General features: G+C 41.3%; 1 protein-coding gene across 1 annotated transcript in view; it reads right to left on the bottom strand.

Annotated features, from left to right (window-relative positions):
* Window positions 1-19,901, bottom strand: part of CNGB1 (cyclic nucleotide gated channel subunit beta 1) — a 1,191,945-nt gene that overhangs the window by 42,279 nt on the left and 1,129,765 nt on the right. The window contains 1 exon segment of the mRNA XM_078668834.1: window positions 19,698-19,844. Within this exon segment, the coding sequence (XP_078524960.1) occupies window positions 19,698-19,844 (147 nt within the window).

Genomic DNA, 19,901 nt, shown 5'->3' with positions numbered 1-19,901 from the left:
TCTGGAAGGCATACGGCGCACCTGGGAGCCGCTGCCTAATTTTGGGGCCTGTTAGGATGGCGGACGGACCCGCGTCCGTCCGCCATCCCAGAGGTGGAGGGACCGTCCGCAGGGGCAGCGGCGGTCCCTCCGTGCAAATTAGGATTTGAACGCCACCCTGGCGGTCACATCCTGTATTTTTAACATTGCGGCGGGTGCTGCTTGAAGCAGCACCCGCCGCAATGCTAAAAATGCATGTATAGCATTTACATGCACAAAGTGGCAGGCACCGCGCGGTGCCTCCCGCTTTGTTCATGTAAAAGCAGGGGGGTACGTGCACCCCCCACCCCCTGACACCCTGGGGGCCCGCAACGGGCCCCCAAACTGAAAAGACCACATGCTTTTCCACAGCGGAAAAGCTGCCGTGGAAAAGCATGTTTACGCATGCATCCTAATATGGCTGGCGGTGTCTGATAGACACCGCCACCATATTAGAGCTTTTCCCCCTGCTATCCTAATGTGGCGGGGGGTCTTGTGAATCACCGCAGCGGTGAATCCGCATCCTCCGAGCCGGCGGTGGTTTCCGCTGGCCCGGAGGATGCGGATTCACCGCAATCCTAATCGGGCCCTTTGTTGGGAAGTTTAGATTGCTGCCTACAATGCCGCCGAAAGGTTCCCGCGGTAAGCCCCGCGGTCAGGAGGAGGGAGTTGCAGAGTCGGCAGAAAGCTCTGTAGTGGCTCCACAGGTGAGAGGGAAAAATGCTCAGAATAGTAATTCTGTCTCAAACAAGCCAGCGGAGTCTGTTTCTGAAGTGACAAGTGTAAAGGGGAATCAGGGCGAGAAAAACATACCTGCTCTTTTCTCTGCTATTAAAGACAAAGATAAAAGGAAAGATAAAACAGCCGCACCAGCAACGGAGGGTGGAGAGACTGTAACTAGTGATGAGGGGGCCAACACAACTAATACAGCTACGGATAATATGGTTAATATGGGTCATTTGGATTTGTCTTTGACTTCTGCAACTAATGTCTTGGAAGGTGGTCTGGGCGACAATGCTGGGGATTATGCAGGACTCTCTCTAGGTGCTGACAGAAACTTGGCGGTGGCTGGTGAAAGGATTATTCACAGTGGTCCCACCTGGGAGGTTTAAGGGCAAGGCGCGCAAGGCCCTGAAGCAGACTCAGGCGATTTTTTTTCCCTCTCGTAGCAATCTATGTCGTCCTGTGAGAATTTGGCATTGCAATATTCTGCTCAGTTTACTATGGCGGATGTTAGTGACCATAGTAGTGTGCTTCTGGAAGAATCTGAAGAGCAAGAGGATGAACACCCCAAAACCGTGAGGAAATTAGATCTACATGCTACCAAAGACTCTTTGACAAAATCTTTGCTTCAGGGGGGTCAAGGGGTAGCGGAGGGGGAGGAAATCTCTTTATCAATGATTTATCGATCTATTATGTCTCATCTGGATGAGACTCGAAAGGAGAGCCAAAGAGTTCAAAATTCTCGCCGCAAACTACAGAATTCAGTTAGACGGTTGGTTAAATCGCATGCTGACTTTGTGTCCAGATTTAATGAGGCAGAAGCCCGGATATCCACCTTAGAAGATGAACTTGCTCAACATAAAACTGCTACTGAACTGAGTTTGGCTACCAAGGAAGACAATTTATGGAAATGAATTGATATTGAAAATTGGGCACGTAGAAATATTTTGAGGGTCCTTCAGATTCCTGAGGGGAAGGAGGAAATCTGTAGTGTAGTGTAGTTCCTATTATCCCAATAGGCTCTGCGCATTGGAATAATACCTTCAATAGTATAGACCTAGGACGGAGGTTAACTAGGTCTTCTACTGACGATATTAGACTTAAGTTTTTGGGTTTGCCAGCTAGCTCAGAGTTCACTAGAAACTTTCTCGAATAGGCAAGGAGGAATTTAACCTCCCGGGATAGACAAGAAGGGATTTAGTTTCTGACAACCATAGAACATGACAACTTTGCTCTCCCCTAATCAAGAGTGTATCTCTAGAGTCGTGTGAAAACAAAAGACAACTTATTTTACTCAGTCAGTTCAGTGCATTCTTAGTTTCACCAGATTGTAGAGAAAAGGAAGAGACGGGCGTGTTCAATAAAAGATGTTATTTAGTGATCAGTCTCTTTTCTCGTACAAGAGAAATGAATCGATATTATTGCGATACTTATGGTTAAGTAAAGTGCATACAATAAAAGCAGGAGTATAAAATAATACTGTAGAAGCATTGATATGGTTTCTAAGCCATATGATATTTAAAATTGATAAAATAGATACATACATATATACATTTGACTAATCGTACTCAACTGGTGCTTCTAACCACGCCTACCCCAGTGTACCTGACCTAAGCCTAATACGTGGGTGGGAGTAGATAAGTAGCAGTTTAAGTTAAGTTTGTTTTGCCAAGTGACTGACTCAAGAATTCTCTGCAAGAGGTTATTCAGTTCTGTACCTTAGATCTAGAATGGTTGAGGGCTGGTATCTCTCGTCTCTGGTCTTGATATTCCAGCTGCCTGCGAGGGCCGCTTGGAAGCGCCGGAGCTGGATTTCTCGGCAGGAGAAAAGCAGCGTCTTGTTCTCAGCGCGTCAGGAAGGCGGGGCAGCGCCAGCGGGGTCCGCTCTGTGCTGGCCTCTTCGGCAAGTCTCGCTGCTCCGATCTCGTCACCACCGCGTGTGTTTGCTTAAGGCAATGTCGGTAATATTTATACCTGTAAGGTGCCGAGATTGACGTAAGGATGGACATAGATACGTCAATAAGGATGTCATACGGACTGGTCGTTAGCACATTCTTCACTGAAGTTCTCGGTGAAATCAAAACAATGGCCGCAGGGATTTTCCCAGGTTGTCATAGGTTTGATTTGTTTTGAGAACTCCGTATGCCTTATCAGGGGCTGGAGGAATAGTGCTTGCCTAATTAGATGGCAAGCGTTATGACCTAATCAGATAACGCGTTCCTGTGCCGTGGTGTGGCTTAATCAGATAACGGTTTTTGTACCGTGGGATGGCTGCTAGTTAATTATTAACCAGAACAGGGTCAGGAATAGGGGGATCGATACAGAACCTATAGGAATACATCACACCCACTCCACGCAGACTATGTCCATATTTACAAATCTAGGCATAGTAAATATACAGTAGTGTATGTGTATACCGTACCACCCCAAAATACATCCATATGCATTTTGAAATTATGTAATACACGAGAAAAAAATAATCATAAGCACTATATGCACTCAAGCAGTAGAAAAATGCTAAATTAATCACGCATATTCATACATCATTATTAATAAAATATTGAAAAATAACACATGAAATGGCTCTTAATACAGAAGAAAAAAATGCGAGACCATTTCATCACAAAATAAAATATCCATGAACATGCCAGAGGGCAGTTAATGTCTCTAAAGTGTCCCGAAAAACTATAAAATATTTTGGGGTTTTAGTGAAAAAAAAATCTGCTGTCCGTAAACTAGAGAAAAAAAAATTGTTCATGTTACTTTATCATTAACGTTGAAGGCCAAATTCAGGGTGATGGGAACGCCGTGTGCTAGCTTGCTCAAAAGTCATTATTTCTGCTCTGGTGAGAACATCATATTATTTAGACTGTCGAAAAAGCTGTCAACAGCTTCCTGTGAGAGTTCCACTAACTCGGAAAAAGATGTTACCATGCATTCATGAGCATGATTGCCTCCATTGATGTTTTGATCAGCATAGCTGACAGAAGGTCGTACCTGATCGATGCTGCTTTCATCTTGAACCTCACTACCCCTCAATCGTAGTGGTGAAGTCTCCACAAATGCCGTCATCAGGATTGGTAGCCGCTGGGGACAGCACAATGCATGAGCCGTGACCGGACCCAACAAAGTTTCTGTATCCATTGGCGCATCCGATTGTAGCGTCAGACAGGTGTCCAACACGCATTCTTCTCCGCATAGCAAGCACCTTAATACAGGTAAAACACAGCTTTGCCACATTGGTCTAAATGAAAGAAACCAAGTCATGTTCAGGTCTCTAAGCCGGGACAGTCCAAGGATTTTAGATATCCGGTCCCGGTATCCAATGGCTAGGATTGTTTCTTCCCTTGTCGCAGGTGTTTTGTCTGTGACACGGTTTGCCATAGCGAAATAACAGGATCAAAAATAGGATTCCTGCCACTAGTCCCAAAAGGAGAGGAAGTCCACCAAAGATGGAATGGACGAAGTCCGGAAAAATACCCAGAATGGTTTTAAATGGTGTTAAAGCCCCCGAAAACACTGTCTTAAATACATTTGAGACTCCACTGGTATCAGAAATATTTAAGATTTCGTTCAGGATTTCTGCGAAATGTATGGGGGAATTAGTTGATAACAATGAATGAATCTCTGCCGTTGTCCTTGCAACTTGGAGATCATATGTTTCTTTTGATGACGTGAGCCTGGTCGGCGTCTGAAGGAGCACTGTTTTCATTCTGCTTAAAGTATCAATTCGAATAGAAGCAATTTTCAAATTCGGCCATAACCTTGCCTCCCTGTCTGGCATTGCGCTGGGGAACAATACTCGTTCACAGCACATGACCTTCGCAGTCGTAGTTATGAGATAAGGTATTCCGGGCACCAAGCTACAACATCTGCGGTCTACAATTATAATGTAACTCCCGTTCGATAGTCTCCTAAAGAATGGTTCTATTTGTGTCGCAGGTGTGCCTAGCTGGTGACATGAAAGGTTATTTGAGGACCCTTCACAGGCTCCGTGTAAACTAATACCATTACACAGAAGTGTACCGCTTAGTGACATCGCACAATTATTGCCACTAAGAAAAACTTTCCGGCCTTTATTACTGACACATGCATGTGAATAGGGCAAGTTCCATGTTGACTTAATGTACCCTTTACCCAATTTTTCGTACATGCCAGCCTGTATATATTTTTGGCAGTATTGAAACCTGAAAGTAGATATTGGAATATTAATTATTCCATGTATTATCCATTCACTGACAGGTCGTTCTGACATTGTCAATGGTAATCTCTCGAGTTTCTCAATGCTCAGGATTGTATAATCAGCACCCTTCTGTGCCATACTGATTTGTTTATCAGTAAGGACACGCCGGGAGGCGTCACCAGGCGCTTTATAAGCCCCTTTAATAATAATATTCAATAGTGACGTTGTGTTGATTAAACGCCAAGGCACATAGCCTGAACGCAGATTTTGTAACGTCCAGCCAAGTTGTACAATAGAACGCAACTGGGACTGACCGTGTTGTAACAACAGTAAGTCTTGCGATATTATGTCGATTGCTGAAGACACAATGCTGTCCAAAGAGTATATTCTGGAGGACAGAGTCATTAACCCATTGTCCACTACAGAAAGTGATTTTTCCAAATTAATACGGTCAATTTCCCGTATTCTCTCTGACGTTTCAATTTGAGTTATTTTCCAGGCTTCGTTATAAGCTGCATATACAGAGGCTGCTATGAAGCGTTTTTGACGCTGTTTGCGCGGTCCCATAATGAAATCACGCAAGTCAGCACCATCAGTAAGTAAAGTTAGGTGTTGCTTAATTTCTGCCAGTGTGGATGTTTGTAGCCATTGAAGGCAGAGCTTGCCCACACTGTACGTGGTAATTATCCCTGTGTGTTGTCTTTGGGAATATCTAGGGTCTGGCCTGGTCAATGTGAACCCCTGGATTTTGTTCAGGAATCTGTCTTGACAGTTATTAGTATCTGTGGGCCAGATCAACCACTGTTTCCAATCAGGATGGGTTCTGTTTTGGCTTTATATATGGTTTACGTCTATCTCCTCATCTAAAGATATATTACCGTTCATTGATGGCTTTGGAATAGACGGTTTGTTTAAGTCTTTGATTTTAGCTAGGCCAAGACAGGTAGTTTGTTGAACAGTGTCATTCAAAAATATAATTTGTTCTGGGATCATGCAGGCTCTAAACAATGATTCTATACCTTGTACTTGCCATTCCTTTGTACCCCAAACACTTTTTATTTCAACATTTTTGTCCCAGTAATCAAAACCAAATGTACTCATTTGCTCAAAAAATGAGTCTGAATATATCAATTTAGTGTTTGTAAGCATGGTCTTTGTACCTGTCTTATTCGATAATTTGAAATAAAATGTTTCTGCATTACTTGTGTTGAACCCTGAAAAATATGAATATTTGTCATAAAAAGTTCTTGAGCTACCTTTTGGAGGGGTTGCACAGTGTTCCCATTGATTATAATTGAAAACATTTCTAGGTTGTGCAGATTTATGCAGATAATGATTACTATAGTGATTATAGCAGAACATTTTATCATAATTAGACGAACCCTGCAAATAATCATGTTTTGTAAATTTAGCAGACATCACTAGGTCAGACATCATATTATTAATGCTTTCAACGTCCCAATCATCAGCAACTGAGCTTGGTTTTACAAAGTCACTCAATGAGATCTTGATTTGATGTGGATACTTCAGGATTTCAACCGGACCATAGATTTCATAATCAGTATTGTCCCATGCTACCCCACCGGGTATAGGATTGGCTGTGAAGTTGACTGAAGAAAGTTATCTTTTCTCGACGTGTGAAGACGTGTGTGGTTTGAGGACCAAGTTGATTTTCTGGCTTGCTGTGTCCCTTTTAGCATATTTTCCCTCAATGAAGTGTCCCAAACATAGTACCATGATGAGCCAAAGTATGAGGATAAGTGCACCTAAGGCCACCCAGAATTCAATCCATGGAGAAATCAGATAGGTTTCTTTCAGATGTTGAAAAAGTTCCTTAGCTTTATCGTTAAAGGTTTTTGTTGATGTTTGTTCCTTTGATTCACTCAGATCTTCAGATGAATCATTGAAGTTGATGAAGTAACCGGATGCCGTTCTGTCTATTGTTCCTATTGTTTCAGGATTGCTGTTTGCTTTATTAGTGTGTTTTGTTGCAGCAGCATAGTCATTTGTTACTTCATTGTAGATTGGTGTGTCTCTGCTAAATGTATTTATTTGGGTTTTTAGAGGTTTAAGTTCCATAGCATTGTTGCATAGTCCTTGTTGTTGTTCTGTTGGCATTTCAAATGTGAGTAGCCTCTTAGAATGAACCTCTGTGTTTGTAGCAAACCTTGGTGTTCTACTACTTATCGGGAGTCCACTTGGCCTACTGTTTGTTATCGGCCACATGATTGTGGTTTTATCAGGTCGATTGATACAACTCTGTTCTCCTTTTTACCAGCAAGGGGCGGTAGTACTACTGATCTTGTCCCGTTGATAGACAAGACAGGAACTGCTTTTCTGTAAGAAGGCCCAAATTCCTTCTTTACCGCGATCTTTTCTCTGACTAGATCCCCGACTTTTGGAATCCAGACAGGTCTTGCTGGGACAGGTGGTTTTTCTTCAGTGGTCGTTGGCTGTTGTTTCAACTTTATGTTGCTCAGGTCTTTCCTTGTTTCGTTTAAGTCCTGCAAAATAGCCAAACGATCTTTGATATCAAAGCTTTTTTCTTTAACCACTGAAGTCTAACTGTCAAGATCTAAGACCATCATTCTAGTTCCAAACAATAATTCGTACGGACTGAATCCCCTCAGAGAATTTCTTGGCAGGTTGTTTAGACTACGTTGGACACTTATTAGATGTTTGACCCACCCAGCTCCCGAACCTAATACCTTTTCCGTTATAGATTGCTTTATGTCTTGGTTTTTTCTTTACACCATCCCGTATCCCTCAGGAAGGAAGTGAGAAGAGTCCCGCTATGCTATGCTCATTTGGCCATGCTTCCCCATAAGCTTGAAGGCTAAAAGGAATACATTAGTCAAAACGTAGCATGCTCCTAGCGTATATGCCATTATAGACTCGCAAATCTTTTTATAACAGTCCAGACGTCAGCCGAGCGCTGGGGTCTTACATCATAAGTGAAAATTAGTCTTTTTATGTTAATATAACGCTTTTTCGTGATGGGTACTTTCTTATTGTTGTTGTGTTTCTGGAGCGAAGTGCCATGGTAATAGTCCTCCTCGCTCGCCACTGCGATCTCTATGGCAGTCTGGGCAGTTTTTTACAAAAATGTGATGATGCAGGCTCATGCCTGGCCACCAGTACACTGATTGTAATTCTTCCAGAGAATCTTTTTGTTTAAGGTGTCTGAGACCCTCACCCATATGTGCGTCTGCTATTAACAAGCCTCTCCTGTCCGTGTTTGGAATTACTCTATCCCCCACTCCAGGGATTCGAGCAAAAGGGACTGAGTTTGCATCGATTATGTATGTATAATTGAGTGGATAATTGATCGGTAGCGCCGAGCAGTCGCCTTTTGATGACGTTTTCACCGCCAGCACAGTTTCACCGTCAATGTGTTTTACTGTACGCTTTTTTGTAGCTACGGAAGCCGGTTTAGTTGCTACCGTTGTGGCTGTCTCAGCCAATGAATTCCCTGCAACGTGAACGCCATCACGCTGATGACTCAGTGAATGTATGACGTGAGTTTTTGGTAGTTCTTTCTGTAAAAGAACTACTTGTTCCCAAAGCACTTTTTGCTTTATTGTAGCACCTGTGTCATCTTTATAACCGTTTTGAATCCATTTCTGTAAATCGGTATTGTATGATTTGACGCAGTAATACGAATCGCACACAATAAGTGTCGGGAATTCGCGATCGGCATTATCTAGCGCCATTTTTAACGCTATTATTTCAGTTTGTTGTTCTGAATTATTTTCCACTGAGTGTGTTTTTGTAAGTAGAGGTCTTAATTTACCTCCGCGCCACACTTCTTTTACAATTTCGCATGTGGCCTTGTAAGTCAGCTCTCCCCAAACTGAGGGTTGAGCATGCCCGTCTGTATGTATTACACAGGCGTACTGTCGTAAAGGCAGAATGTCGATTGGCAGAGGGTATGTCATTTCATATTCTAGATATTTTAATTCCTTTAATTCTGGATCAAAGTAGTATTCTACTCTGTCCGTTGTAATTGAATTCACCCATTGTATCCATTCTGGATTCAACGCTGTTGTTGGTAAATTACATGGGGTTGTTAATGCCTCAAAGGCTGACTCCGCTGTTCTGACTGTGATACACCTACCGTCAGCGTTGTCTTTTTCTCTTGCTATAGCCGTTTGAACTGCATGAACAATGTTTTCTTTAATACTGAACTTCTTTTCAGCTTCTGTGTACAAGTGTGATTTGTATGCAATTGGTACCTTTTCTCCCTCATTAGAGGTCAGGTATGTGAATCCGCATCTTCCTGGGATGACTCGAATCACAAGATTGTGTGTGTTGTCACGTGTTTCTAATTTTGTTTTAATTAACATGTCTGTTTGTAAAGATCTCAAAATTTCTGTGTGTTTTTGAGTCCAATTGATTCTTTTAAAGTCTGGTTTTATTAGATCATAAAGGGGTTTGACCCTTTCTGCGTAATTTGCAATGTATGTTCTTCCGAAATTTAGGAAGCCTAGAATTAATTGTACGTTTTTTAGTGTTCTAGGAGCTTGGAGTACAGCACATTTCTCTAGGAAATTGTCAGCCAGGCTTTTGCCTTCACTTGATAATTCATATCCTAAAAACAGGACTGTTAGATGGGCAATTCTTGATTTTTTAAAGTTGAATTTGTAACCCTCTGCTGCGAACCCAAGTATTATGGTGTTCACTCTCTTCAAGTGAGTATCCAAGTCATCATCTGTTAGGTAAATGTCGTCGACATATGATAATGCCTCGTCATCGTATGTTTGTAGTAATTCTGTTACTCTCTTTGAGAATAATCCTGGGCTGTTCTTGTGCCCCTGGGGTAAACGGCAGAAACTTTTTTGCGAGCCATTTACCGAGAACGCAGTCAAATATCTGCTCTCTGGTGCTATATTTTGACAAAAGAATCCATTAGAGATGTCTAATGTTGTTTTGTATTTTTTGCGCACTATGTTATTCATTAGCGCAGCACTATGCGAGTTTTGTACTGCAAAGGTTTTGCAACATGAGTTAAGGTGTCTGTAATCCAAAACTAGACGATATGAGTTGTCTGGTTTGGAGACAGGAAACAAAGGATTGTTCATTTGTGAGGTGCAAGTTTCAATCACCCCCTGGTATTCAAGTTGATCTAGGATCTCTTTTACCTGTTTTTTAGCTTCTTGCTTAATTGGGTACTGCCTCTGTGCAGTAGGTTGTGATTTTAACTGGATTTTGTGAGGAGGAGAGTCCTCATCCCATCCTACATGATTTTTATATAAAGCAGGAGCTTGAGCTACTGCCCACTTTCTAGCAAGTGTATATTTTTTATGAATTGGAATATGATTTTAGAAGGCAGGCATAATTATTTCTTCGCCATGAGGGCACTCCCTGACAAACTCGGGTGGCCAGTCTTTCTCAGTTAGAAGGATGTCATAGCCCTTGGAGAGATTATCCCAAAATAAACCCCTTATTTTTCTAGTCTTATCCCCCTCTATACGTAATGTTATTTCATATATTTTGTGAGGTTTGCTATCTCTGGTGTCTGCAGTTTCCACTTGAATATATTCATTCGTGTCCACTGTCTCCAGATGATTCATAAGGACTTTGCGAGCTATGCTCACTTCTGCTGCGCTGTCTAGCATTGTCTGAGCCCATTCTCCGTTTTTCAGCTGTGTCCTCAGTATTTTCGGCATCTTTGACTACTTTAATACTGGCTACCTTCTTTTTTGGAAATTGTAACTTTTTATTTGGATGAGCAGGTTCCTTGTCTTTGGACTTGACGTGCTCTTCCCTGTGTTCTGATCGTCCTCTTCTTTCCGATTTCTGCGAGGAAGTCTGAAAAGATTGAGAGGGACGTGTATCATTATCTTGATATCTATCAGGTTTCTTTATATTGTCCCTATTTCTAAGGTTGTATTTTTTCCCAGAGGGCTCACTTTGGGGAGACCTGCGTCCTTGGTTCGGAGATCTTTCTCTCCGCCGAGGAGACCTTCCTCTGGACTGGAATCTTTTTTCTTTAGGATTGGATTGTTTATTTCCATCCCAGCTCTTTTTTTGAGTGTTTATATTATTTTTTATAAATACCCTTTCAGGACTTTCAATTAGTTGGGGTTTCACTGGTATTCCACCCAAACTATCTCTTCCTAGTTCTTCATAGGATTTCTCTATGATTCTGGCAATTTCAGCTGGTTAGTCTGCTATATTTGTCTCTTTTAACCTCTGGCGGTTCGCCACGTAATAATATTGCAGAGACCTGCTTGAAGTCTTTCAGTAGTTTCATACTGAGAGTTAAAGTGGGTTCTGGACCGTATTCATCTTGGATCTGTTTTAGCACATCTGGTATTACTGACATGGATGGTACACCATGTGTTTTTGTGTATATGGAAGCAAAGACTGTACCCCAAGTGTCACAGTCCTCCACATGTGGTGCGATTCCCATTGGAAGACAGATAGTCAGAATCCTGTGTTTTTCTACCGGGGTGGTGTCTGGAAACACCGCCTCTATTTGAGTGATTTTTTGTGCTAGCCAGAAAGGTATTTGTTCCCGTTTTGCGGGTACTTTACCTAGACAGGACTGTATGTTCTGTGGTGTAATTTTATTTGTGTTACCCTGATGAGGGTTCAGCTGTGGAATTTTAATTACTGGTTGGACTGTTGAAGTCCGCATTACATATTGGACTAATTGTCTATGTATTTTGATTAGTTGTTTTAGCTGTATTAAAAGCTCTGCTGCAGGCATTTCTTCAATGTCTGGATGTGGTGTGTATCCGGCTAGGACCGGCCACGTTGCTCCTGGTCTACCTAGTGGACCGAGCCTGGTGATGTGATTATTATGTTTTAGGGCGCCATGAAACAAGAGCAGGTGCTCTTGGAATTTGAGTGGTATTTCCACTTCCTCGAAAGGAGTGTACTCATTAGGAGGTTCCTCTATTTTGTAATAGTGGAAGTCCTTTGTTACAGCGTTTGCTGCTGGAAAGTTTATCCATGAATAGAATACCTCTGTCTGCCGATATTCGTGTGCCTCAATTACGAATATGACTGTACCACCTCTTGGTGTCAGTCCATTTTCTATAAGTTTTAAAGTTATAGATTTTCTTATGTTGACCGGGATGAGTATTGCATTTGGGTCATTTTCCAGCAGAGTATTGTCTGCTTCTAGGAGTTCAGCTGCTAGTCTAGCTGTCTCCCTTTCTTCTTCAGTTTCTGACATACTATTGTCAAGAAGATTATTTTATTTATTTGCAGATCAGGTTTCTATGGAAACAAAGATTAGATGCACAATATTTTGGAACAGTGTATCCTTCAACGTTGACTAAACCAAGAACCATACATAGGAGTCTCCTCCTGCGAGGTTTGGCGGATATGACCTTTCACCCACTCCAGACGTCTTTGGAGTATTATGGGAAAAAAGGGGTTCTGTGTGAAAAAGCACGACTGAGTTACTCTAATGTCTTGCGTTAGTTTTATCGCCTATCCAAACGTTTGGGCGCCATTAGTGTAGTTCCTATTATCCCAATAGGCTCTGCGCATTGGAATAATACCTTCAATAGTATAGACCTAGGACGGAGGTTAACTAGGTCTTCTACTGACGATATTAGACTTAAGTTTTTGGGTTTGCCAGCTAGCTCAGAGTTCACTAGAAACTTTCTCGAATAGGCAAGGAGGAATTTAACCTCCCTGGATAGACAAGAAGGGATTTAGTTTCTGACAACCATAGAACAGGACAACTTTGCTCTCCCCTAATCAAGAGTGTATCTCTAGAGTCGTGTGAAAACAAAAGACAACTTATTTTACTCAGTCAGTTCAGTGCATTCTTAGTTTCACCAGATTGTAGAGAAAAGGAAGAGACGGGCGTGTTCAATAAAAGATGTTATTTATTGATCAGTCTCTTTTCTCGTACAAGAGAAATGAATCGATATTATTGCGATACTTATGGTTAAGTAAAGTGCATACAATAAAAGCAGGAGTATAAAATAATACTGTAGAAGCATTGATATGGTTTCTAAGCCATATGATATTTAAAATAGATAAAATAGATACATACATATATACATTTGACTAATCGTACTCAACTGGTGCTTCTAACCACGCCTACCCCAGTGTACCTGACCTAAGCCTAATACGTGGGCGGGAGTAGATAAGTAGCAGTTTAAGTTAAGTTTGTTTTGCCAAGTGACTGACTCAAGAATTCTCTGCAAGGGGTTATTCAGTTCTGTACCTGAGATCTAGAATGGTTGAGGGCTGGTATCTCTCGTCTCTGGTCTTGATATTCCTGCTGCCTGCGAGGGCCGCTTGGAAGCGCCGGAGCTGGATTTCTCGGCAGGAGAAAAGCAGCGTCTCGTTCTCAGCGCGTCTGGAAGGCGGGGCAGCGCCAGCGGGGTCCGCTCTGTGCTGGCCTCTTCGGCAAGTCTCGCTGCTCCGATCTCGTCACCACCGCGTGTGTTTGCTTAAGGCAATGTCGGTAATATTTATACCTGTAAGGTGCCGAGATTGACGTAAGGATGGACATAGATACGTCAATAAGGATGTCATACGGACTGGTCGTTAGCACATTCTTCACTGAAGTTCTCGGTGAAATCAAAACAATGGCCGCAGGGATTTTCCCAGGTTGTCATAGGTTTGATTTGTTTTGAGAACTCCGTATGCCTTATCAGGGGCTGGAGGAATAGTGCTTGCCTAATTAGATGGCAAGCGTTATGACCTAATCAGATAACGCGTTCCTGTGCCGTGGTGTGGCTTAATCAGATAACGGTTTTTGTACCGTGGGATGGCTGCTAGTTAATTATTAACCAGAACAGGGTCAGGAATAGGGGGATCGATACAGAACCTATAGGAATACATCACAGGACAAGATCCAAGGGGGTTTATTGTTGATTTGTTTTAAAAAGCTTTCCCCAATTTGACCCGGTGGTACCGGGATCGAGGAATTGAACGTGCTCATAGGTTTCCATTCAATATTCTTTGAGGCCTGGCAAGGATTCTAAACCTTGGGCTTTTTTGGTATCTTTCAATAGTTTCTTGTCACGAGAAGAAGTGTTCACACTAGCACGGCCCGATAAGAAAAGAAACGGGGGTGATGTTGAGTTCTTTGTGCGTCCAGATCTGTGTCAACGGTTTGTCGAGTTCCGCTGGCAATTCCGTCAATTGATTCCAGAACTGCAGTCTAAAGGGGCTCAAGTGTATTTAATGTTTCCTGCTAAGTTAAAAGTTTTATTTCTCGGTTTTTTACTAGTATTGCCCCCGCCAAAGGATTTTTAAGTTCTATTTAGCATAGCCAGGTTTACTCAGGCTGATTTTTGTTGGTTATCTGTAATGGCATATATGTGTTTTCCTTTTACACTCCTTTTGATTTCATGATTTTCTGTGTAATAAGGCTCTACAGGGGAAGGCATGGGGTTTTTGGCGAGCTCGCATCTACCGGACTTTGTGTCCTAAAGCCTCGTTAAAGGGGGGGGGGAGAGATGAGGATGGGGGGTGGATGGGGTATACTAGGGTAGGGAGGGGTAGGGGGGCTAGGGTTTCACTTAGGTGGGGTAAAAGGAGAAAAATTTCACAGCAGCAAGCAATTGTTTAAATGTTAGGGAAAAAAATAAAGAACATCTTTTGGTGTCAAAGTTTAGACATATGTGATAAGTTGTTTAAGTGTGCCTACACTGGGCCATTTTCTCCAGGGTCAGGATTGGGTGTTTCGGAAGGATGGTTACAGTATCACAATGCTACATAAAGGGTTAAAAATTTGCTCATTAAATGTTTTCGGTCTTAATAATTGGGCAAAGCGACAGAGGGGGCTGCGGAATTATGACATATTCAACCAGAGCTAGTCTGAATTCAAGAGACCCATATACCCCGGGCCAAACGTAATATTTTGAAAGAGCTGGGATTTTCATTAATATCTACTGCTCAACAAACTGGTATGATCCATGGTGTTGCTATTTTAGCTAAATCAAATATACTCACTATTGGATGTACTTTAGCTGATAAACATGGGCAGTGGGTTATAACTGAATGTGGGCTTGGGGGATGCAAGATTACGCTCTGTACTATTTATGGGTCCAACCTCGACGACCCAGAAATTCTAGTTGAATTAAATATGGAATTGGCCTTGTGGGAACAACCTTTGGTAATCTGTGGGGACTTCAACATTAATTTGACTAATCAAGCATTACATGAGGGCCCCCAGAAATACATAGGTCGGAAACCGAGAGTTTTTAAAGCACATTATAATTTAATGTGCGATCATGGTTTAGTGGATGTTTGGGGCAAGTTAAAGACATCTGATTTGGGTTTTACGTTTTACTCCTACCCTCATAAAAGTTAGCCAGATTGGATTATTTTTTTGCGTCTATTTCCTTGTTATCAGACGCTTTTATTCCACTGTATCCGAGGATTTCTTCGGATCATGCTCCTACTGTTTTAGAATTAGGCATATCTAGGAGGAAGATTCTATTTAAGTCTTTCTCGTTCGATCAGAAGCACTGTTTAAATGAAGAATTTAAAGAATATATGAATCGTTGGATGAAGGATTTTTTAGAAATAACAACGTAGGATCATATTACTATTATCTGGGACACTTTTAAGGCCTGTTTTCGGGGAGAAGTGCTTAGTTTTGGTTTGCACCAATTAAATAAACTTAAATTGGAATTATATCGGCACTATTAGGCCTTGAGAGAGGCGGAAGGTGCCTTAACTGCAGGGATTGCGACGCATGAGAATGATATTTCTGGATTAGAAAACATAGTTGCTAAACATCGGGCAAATATTTTAAGGTTTTGGAATGTGGAGAATGCTAGAAAATATCTAATGTTTAAACAGCAAAATCACGAATATGGGGAAATTATTGGATGACTTTTGGCTTTGCGACTTCGTATGAAAGAATCTGCCCGAATTATTCAATCGTTGAAAGATCAGAGCGGGCATCTGCATCATGACCCTAAACAGACCCTTTCTATTTTTCATCAGTTTTATACCAACCTTTATACTCAGCAGGGAGGAATGGGTGGGGAAGAAAGTGCATTTTTACAGGAGGGACTCGTGCAGTTAGACCCTTTGGTTGCGGAGCAACTTGATACACCGATTACTATGTCAGAATTGGAAAGTGCTGTTAATAGTCTAGCCTTACGAAAAATGGCAGGACCTGATAGGATTCCTGCGGAGATTTATAGGCTTTTTTTCCATCAAATAAAGGATGAGATGCTGAATGTTTTCCGTGCAGCACAACTAGGTCACCCGCCCAAATCTTGGGGGGAAGCCACCATTGTGGTTTTCTGCAAAAAGGGTAAAGCATCGGACTTGGTGGGATCATATCGTCCAATTTCGTTACTAAATTGCGATAGTAAGATTTATTCTAAGATCTTGGCAAATCAGCTATCCAAAGTAATTACCTCATTAGTCTCTCTAAACCAACATGGTTTTATACCACAGCGAGGAACTGTTACTTACGTGAATAAAGTTATAACATTATTTGATATTGCATGCACTGAAAAGAGGGATTTAGGCTTGATTCTATTAGACGCGGAAAAGGCGTTTGATCGTGTGGAGTGGGACTATCTTTGGCAATTGATTTATCAAAGTGGCTTTGATGACCGATTTATTACGGCTTTTCAGGCACTTTATATAACCCTCACCGCTAAAATCTCTGCCATGGGTTTATTATCTGATGCGGTGCCTATTACTAGGGGTACTAGGCAAGGTTGCCCTTGTTCTCCCCTTTTATTTGCCATTTACATGAATCCTTTTGTTGAACAATTAGCTCATAACTCCTGCATACCGCCATTTGTGGTACATGACTACCAATTTTCTGTCTTCGCTTATGCAGATGACATAGCCGTGACCACTGTGGATCCCTCTTTAGCAATAGCAGAGATAGAACGATTAGCGACAGTGTTTGGACAAATTTCTGGGTACAAACTCAATGTGGCAAAAACACAAATTCTGTGCTCAGATAATATTGTATGGACAGATGATAGAGTCGTAAAGGAGGTGAATTATCTAGGTATTCAAATATGATCTTCTATGTCAGAGGTGATGGATGTAAATTGGAATTCACTGTTACAGAGTGTTAGAGAATCATTAGGTAAATGGGGGCGCTTACATTTCATGCTAATTGGATATAGCAACATCATAAAAATGAATATTTTACCTAAGGTTTTATATTTATTTTGTTCAGTGCCTTTGGAAGTGACAAGCACCAGATTACAACATCTTCAATCGATTTGTGGAAAGTTTATTTGGACTCCTGGCAGGACCAAACGCGCGATGCGTTTTATGACGCTTCCCGTTGAGAGAGGGGGGTTAGTCATACCTGATTTTGCTTTATATTTTATACATGTTTTTTGCTAAAAATGCGGGTTTTATTAACGGGGTAGGGAGCTATGACTAGAGCTATGGCTCCAACGATTTTTGAAATACTCATGGGCCCAATCGCTATACAGTGCCTATTTAGAGAAGTTGATGGGAGCTATTTTAAACATACACGTTTAAAGTTTTGCATAGTACTTATAAAGTATGGAAAAAAATAAAAAAGTCTTGACTCAGTGGGGAAAATATCATACTATACGCCTTTGATTGCTGTAAAGATCTTACCCTCTATATTCGGGGATAATATAGTTTACAGCTGGAGAAAGTAAGGTATATTAAATTAGGGGATTTTTTTTCTTCTGGAGGGGTGTGGAAATCTTTTGACGATTTAGTAACACAATATGATTTGCCCAAATTGCAGTTTTTTTTAATTTTTACAGGTCAGGGATTTTTTTGTTGGGATAAAGGTTAATTCAGCACCCCATTCTCTTATAGAGATGGTTAAACGACAGGAGAAAATTGGTATGTTATACCAGTTATTATTGTCATATAGACCAGATGACCTTGATAAATATAATATCAAATGGTCTATGACATTGGGAGAACAAAATATCTCTGTTGAGAAGATAATTGGGAGCTCTAGGGAGATTTTAATGTCAGATAATTTGAAAGTACAATTCTTTAAAACAATATTTGATTTATATTACACCCCCGCTCGAATGTCCAAATGGGGAGCTGGGTTCGATGGAGAGTGTTTCCGATGTGGGGAAGGTAATGCAGATAGTCTACATATCTTTTGTAGTTGTGGTAAATTATTTAGATTTATTTCTGATATAGAGAAATGTACGTCTTTAGTTATGAATGTTTGGCCGACAATAACTCCCGTAATTATGGTACTAGGGATGTTGCCTGTTAATAACCATTCGATTGTATTACATAAGCACGACAATTGATATTTTTTTCTATGACTATTGCTCGTCTTTGTATTGCTAGTGAGTGGCTTCATAAAGATCCCCCAGCATTCGAGTTATGTCGGGCCAAAATGTATAATTTATATAAATTAGAATGGAGTCTATTTGCTGTTAAAGGGTTTAAAAAACGCCAGACTGCTCTCAGTAGTTGGGGATCTTTTTGTGACTATTTTGAATCTTAAATTAGTTATATTGAAGTGTTGTTTTTCTGTTTACTGTTGTTTCTCTCTGTGATGTGATATTTGCTGCTGTGGAGTTATAAATAAAAATAAATATAAAAAGATATGGAACACCAGTGTTTTCCACCTGCTCCAGGCTGATGGACCTCTACAAAGAGTTAATTTGTACCGCTTCTGTCACTACTAGAATTGAAGGCTCCCTTCAGGCATCAAAAGGCAGTGCTCATACAGTAGTGAGCATTAATGGTTCACAAATTATAGAGACATGTCCTCCGCTTGGTATTTACTGGATCTCCGGAAATTAATTTTCCTCTCACAGACTAAGGCAAGCCAAATATATTAAAATTTACTGCGGGATAAATGCAAGGAAATAAAGGGCAACATTTTGTATTTGCTGCTCTAAATACCAATCTGTTGTGAAAAACAAATGGTCCTTCAAACATTCAAATTCAAAAACAGTAAATATAGACCACAATCAGTACTATATTGAGTTTAAGATGTCCAGCCGGACATTAGATTTAATAGTTCAAGGTGATTGGTTGTGGTAAAACAGAAAGTAATCGAGTGGGACACAGTCCTGTATCCTTCAAGAACAAACACAAAAACAATCACAAATAAACACACATTTTTCAGGCAAAAGAAAAAGGAAAGCTTTTCGCCAATACGCATAATGTGGCAAGCTTTTAGAAGTAAACAGTGATGCACTTGCTTTAACAAATGAGTTTAACGTGCATGCTGTTCAGAGAGTCAACGACGTTTCGATCCATAACTAGATACATGGATCATCATCAGGGCAAGAAAGTTTAGCAAGCCTGAAAATACGCTGCCTGAATAGGAAGCGCGGGAAGAGAACAGTCCATGGGGTAGGGAAGTGCAATGTTCGAACTAAAATGGTTAGATTTAATCAGAAACCCATGTCGATGTTGTTCGGTTACCCATGCGGGTAATTTATGGCGCTGGGGAATGAAACCTGGAGGGCGTCTGTGGGTTAGAGTACGTCGGCTACTTGCCAATCACGATTTTCAGCCGGTAGTATGTTTGAGCCTCAAGAGCAGAATAGCTGGGGCTAAATACCAATCTAGCATGCTATGCCTGACTTCAACGGTGACAGTAAAAGTATTTAACGGGTATGGTAAATCCCTTTCCCTTTACTGACTCCCATATGATCAAGGTCCAAGCAGGGTTTCTGAATTAACAGATTTGGTTAAGATTTGCTTCAGGTTGTTTTAGCACTTTTGGTTCACAAACGATGGACAGAATCAGTCCACTAGGAAGTAATTTTGCAGGACACACAGAATGCAGGACACCAACCATAAACCTCACGGTATAGACAGTTAACCATGTACTTACTTGGCCTTCCTGCGCAGTACTTTCTGCGACTCCGGGTAATGGATCAGGATTTCATTCAGGTCCTTCTTATCCAGGATGAAAAGGTTGGTAAATCCGTGGGCGACAACATTGGCAGTGCGTCGGTTTCCACCTCCTACGGCAAGCAAACTAACCAAAGTGAAAAAAGCACATGAGACACAGGGTGCTTGGAGAGTGTACAAGACA

This window comes from Lissotriton helveticus, chromosome 12 (genome assembly GCF_964261635.1).
Source record: "Lissotriton helveticus chromosome 12, aLisHel1.1, whole genome shotgun sequence".
Lineage (NCBI taxonomy): Eukaryota > Metazoa > Chordata > Amphibia > Caudata > Salamandridae > Lissotriton > Lissotriton helveticus.
Note: the sequence above shows the minus strand (reverse complement) of the source record. Positions and strands in the feature narration are given on the sequence as shown.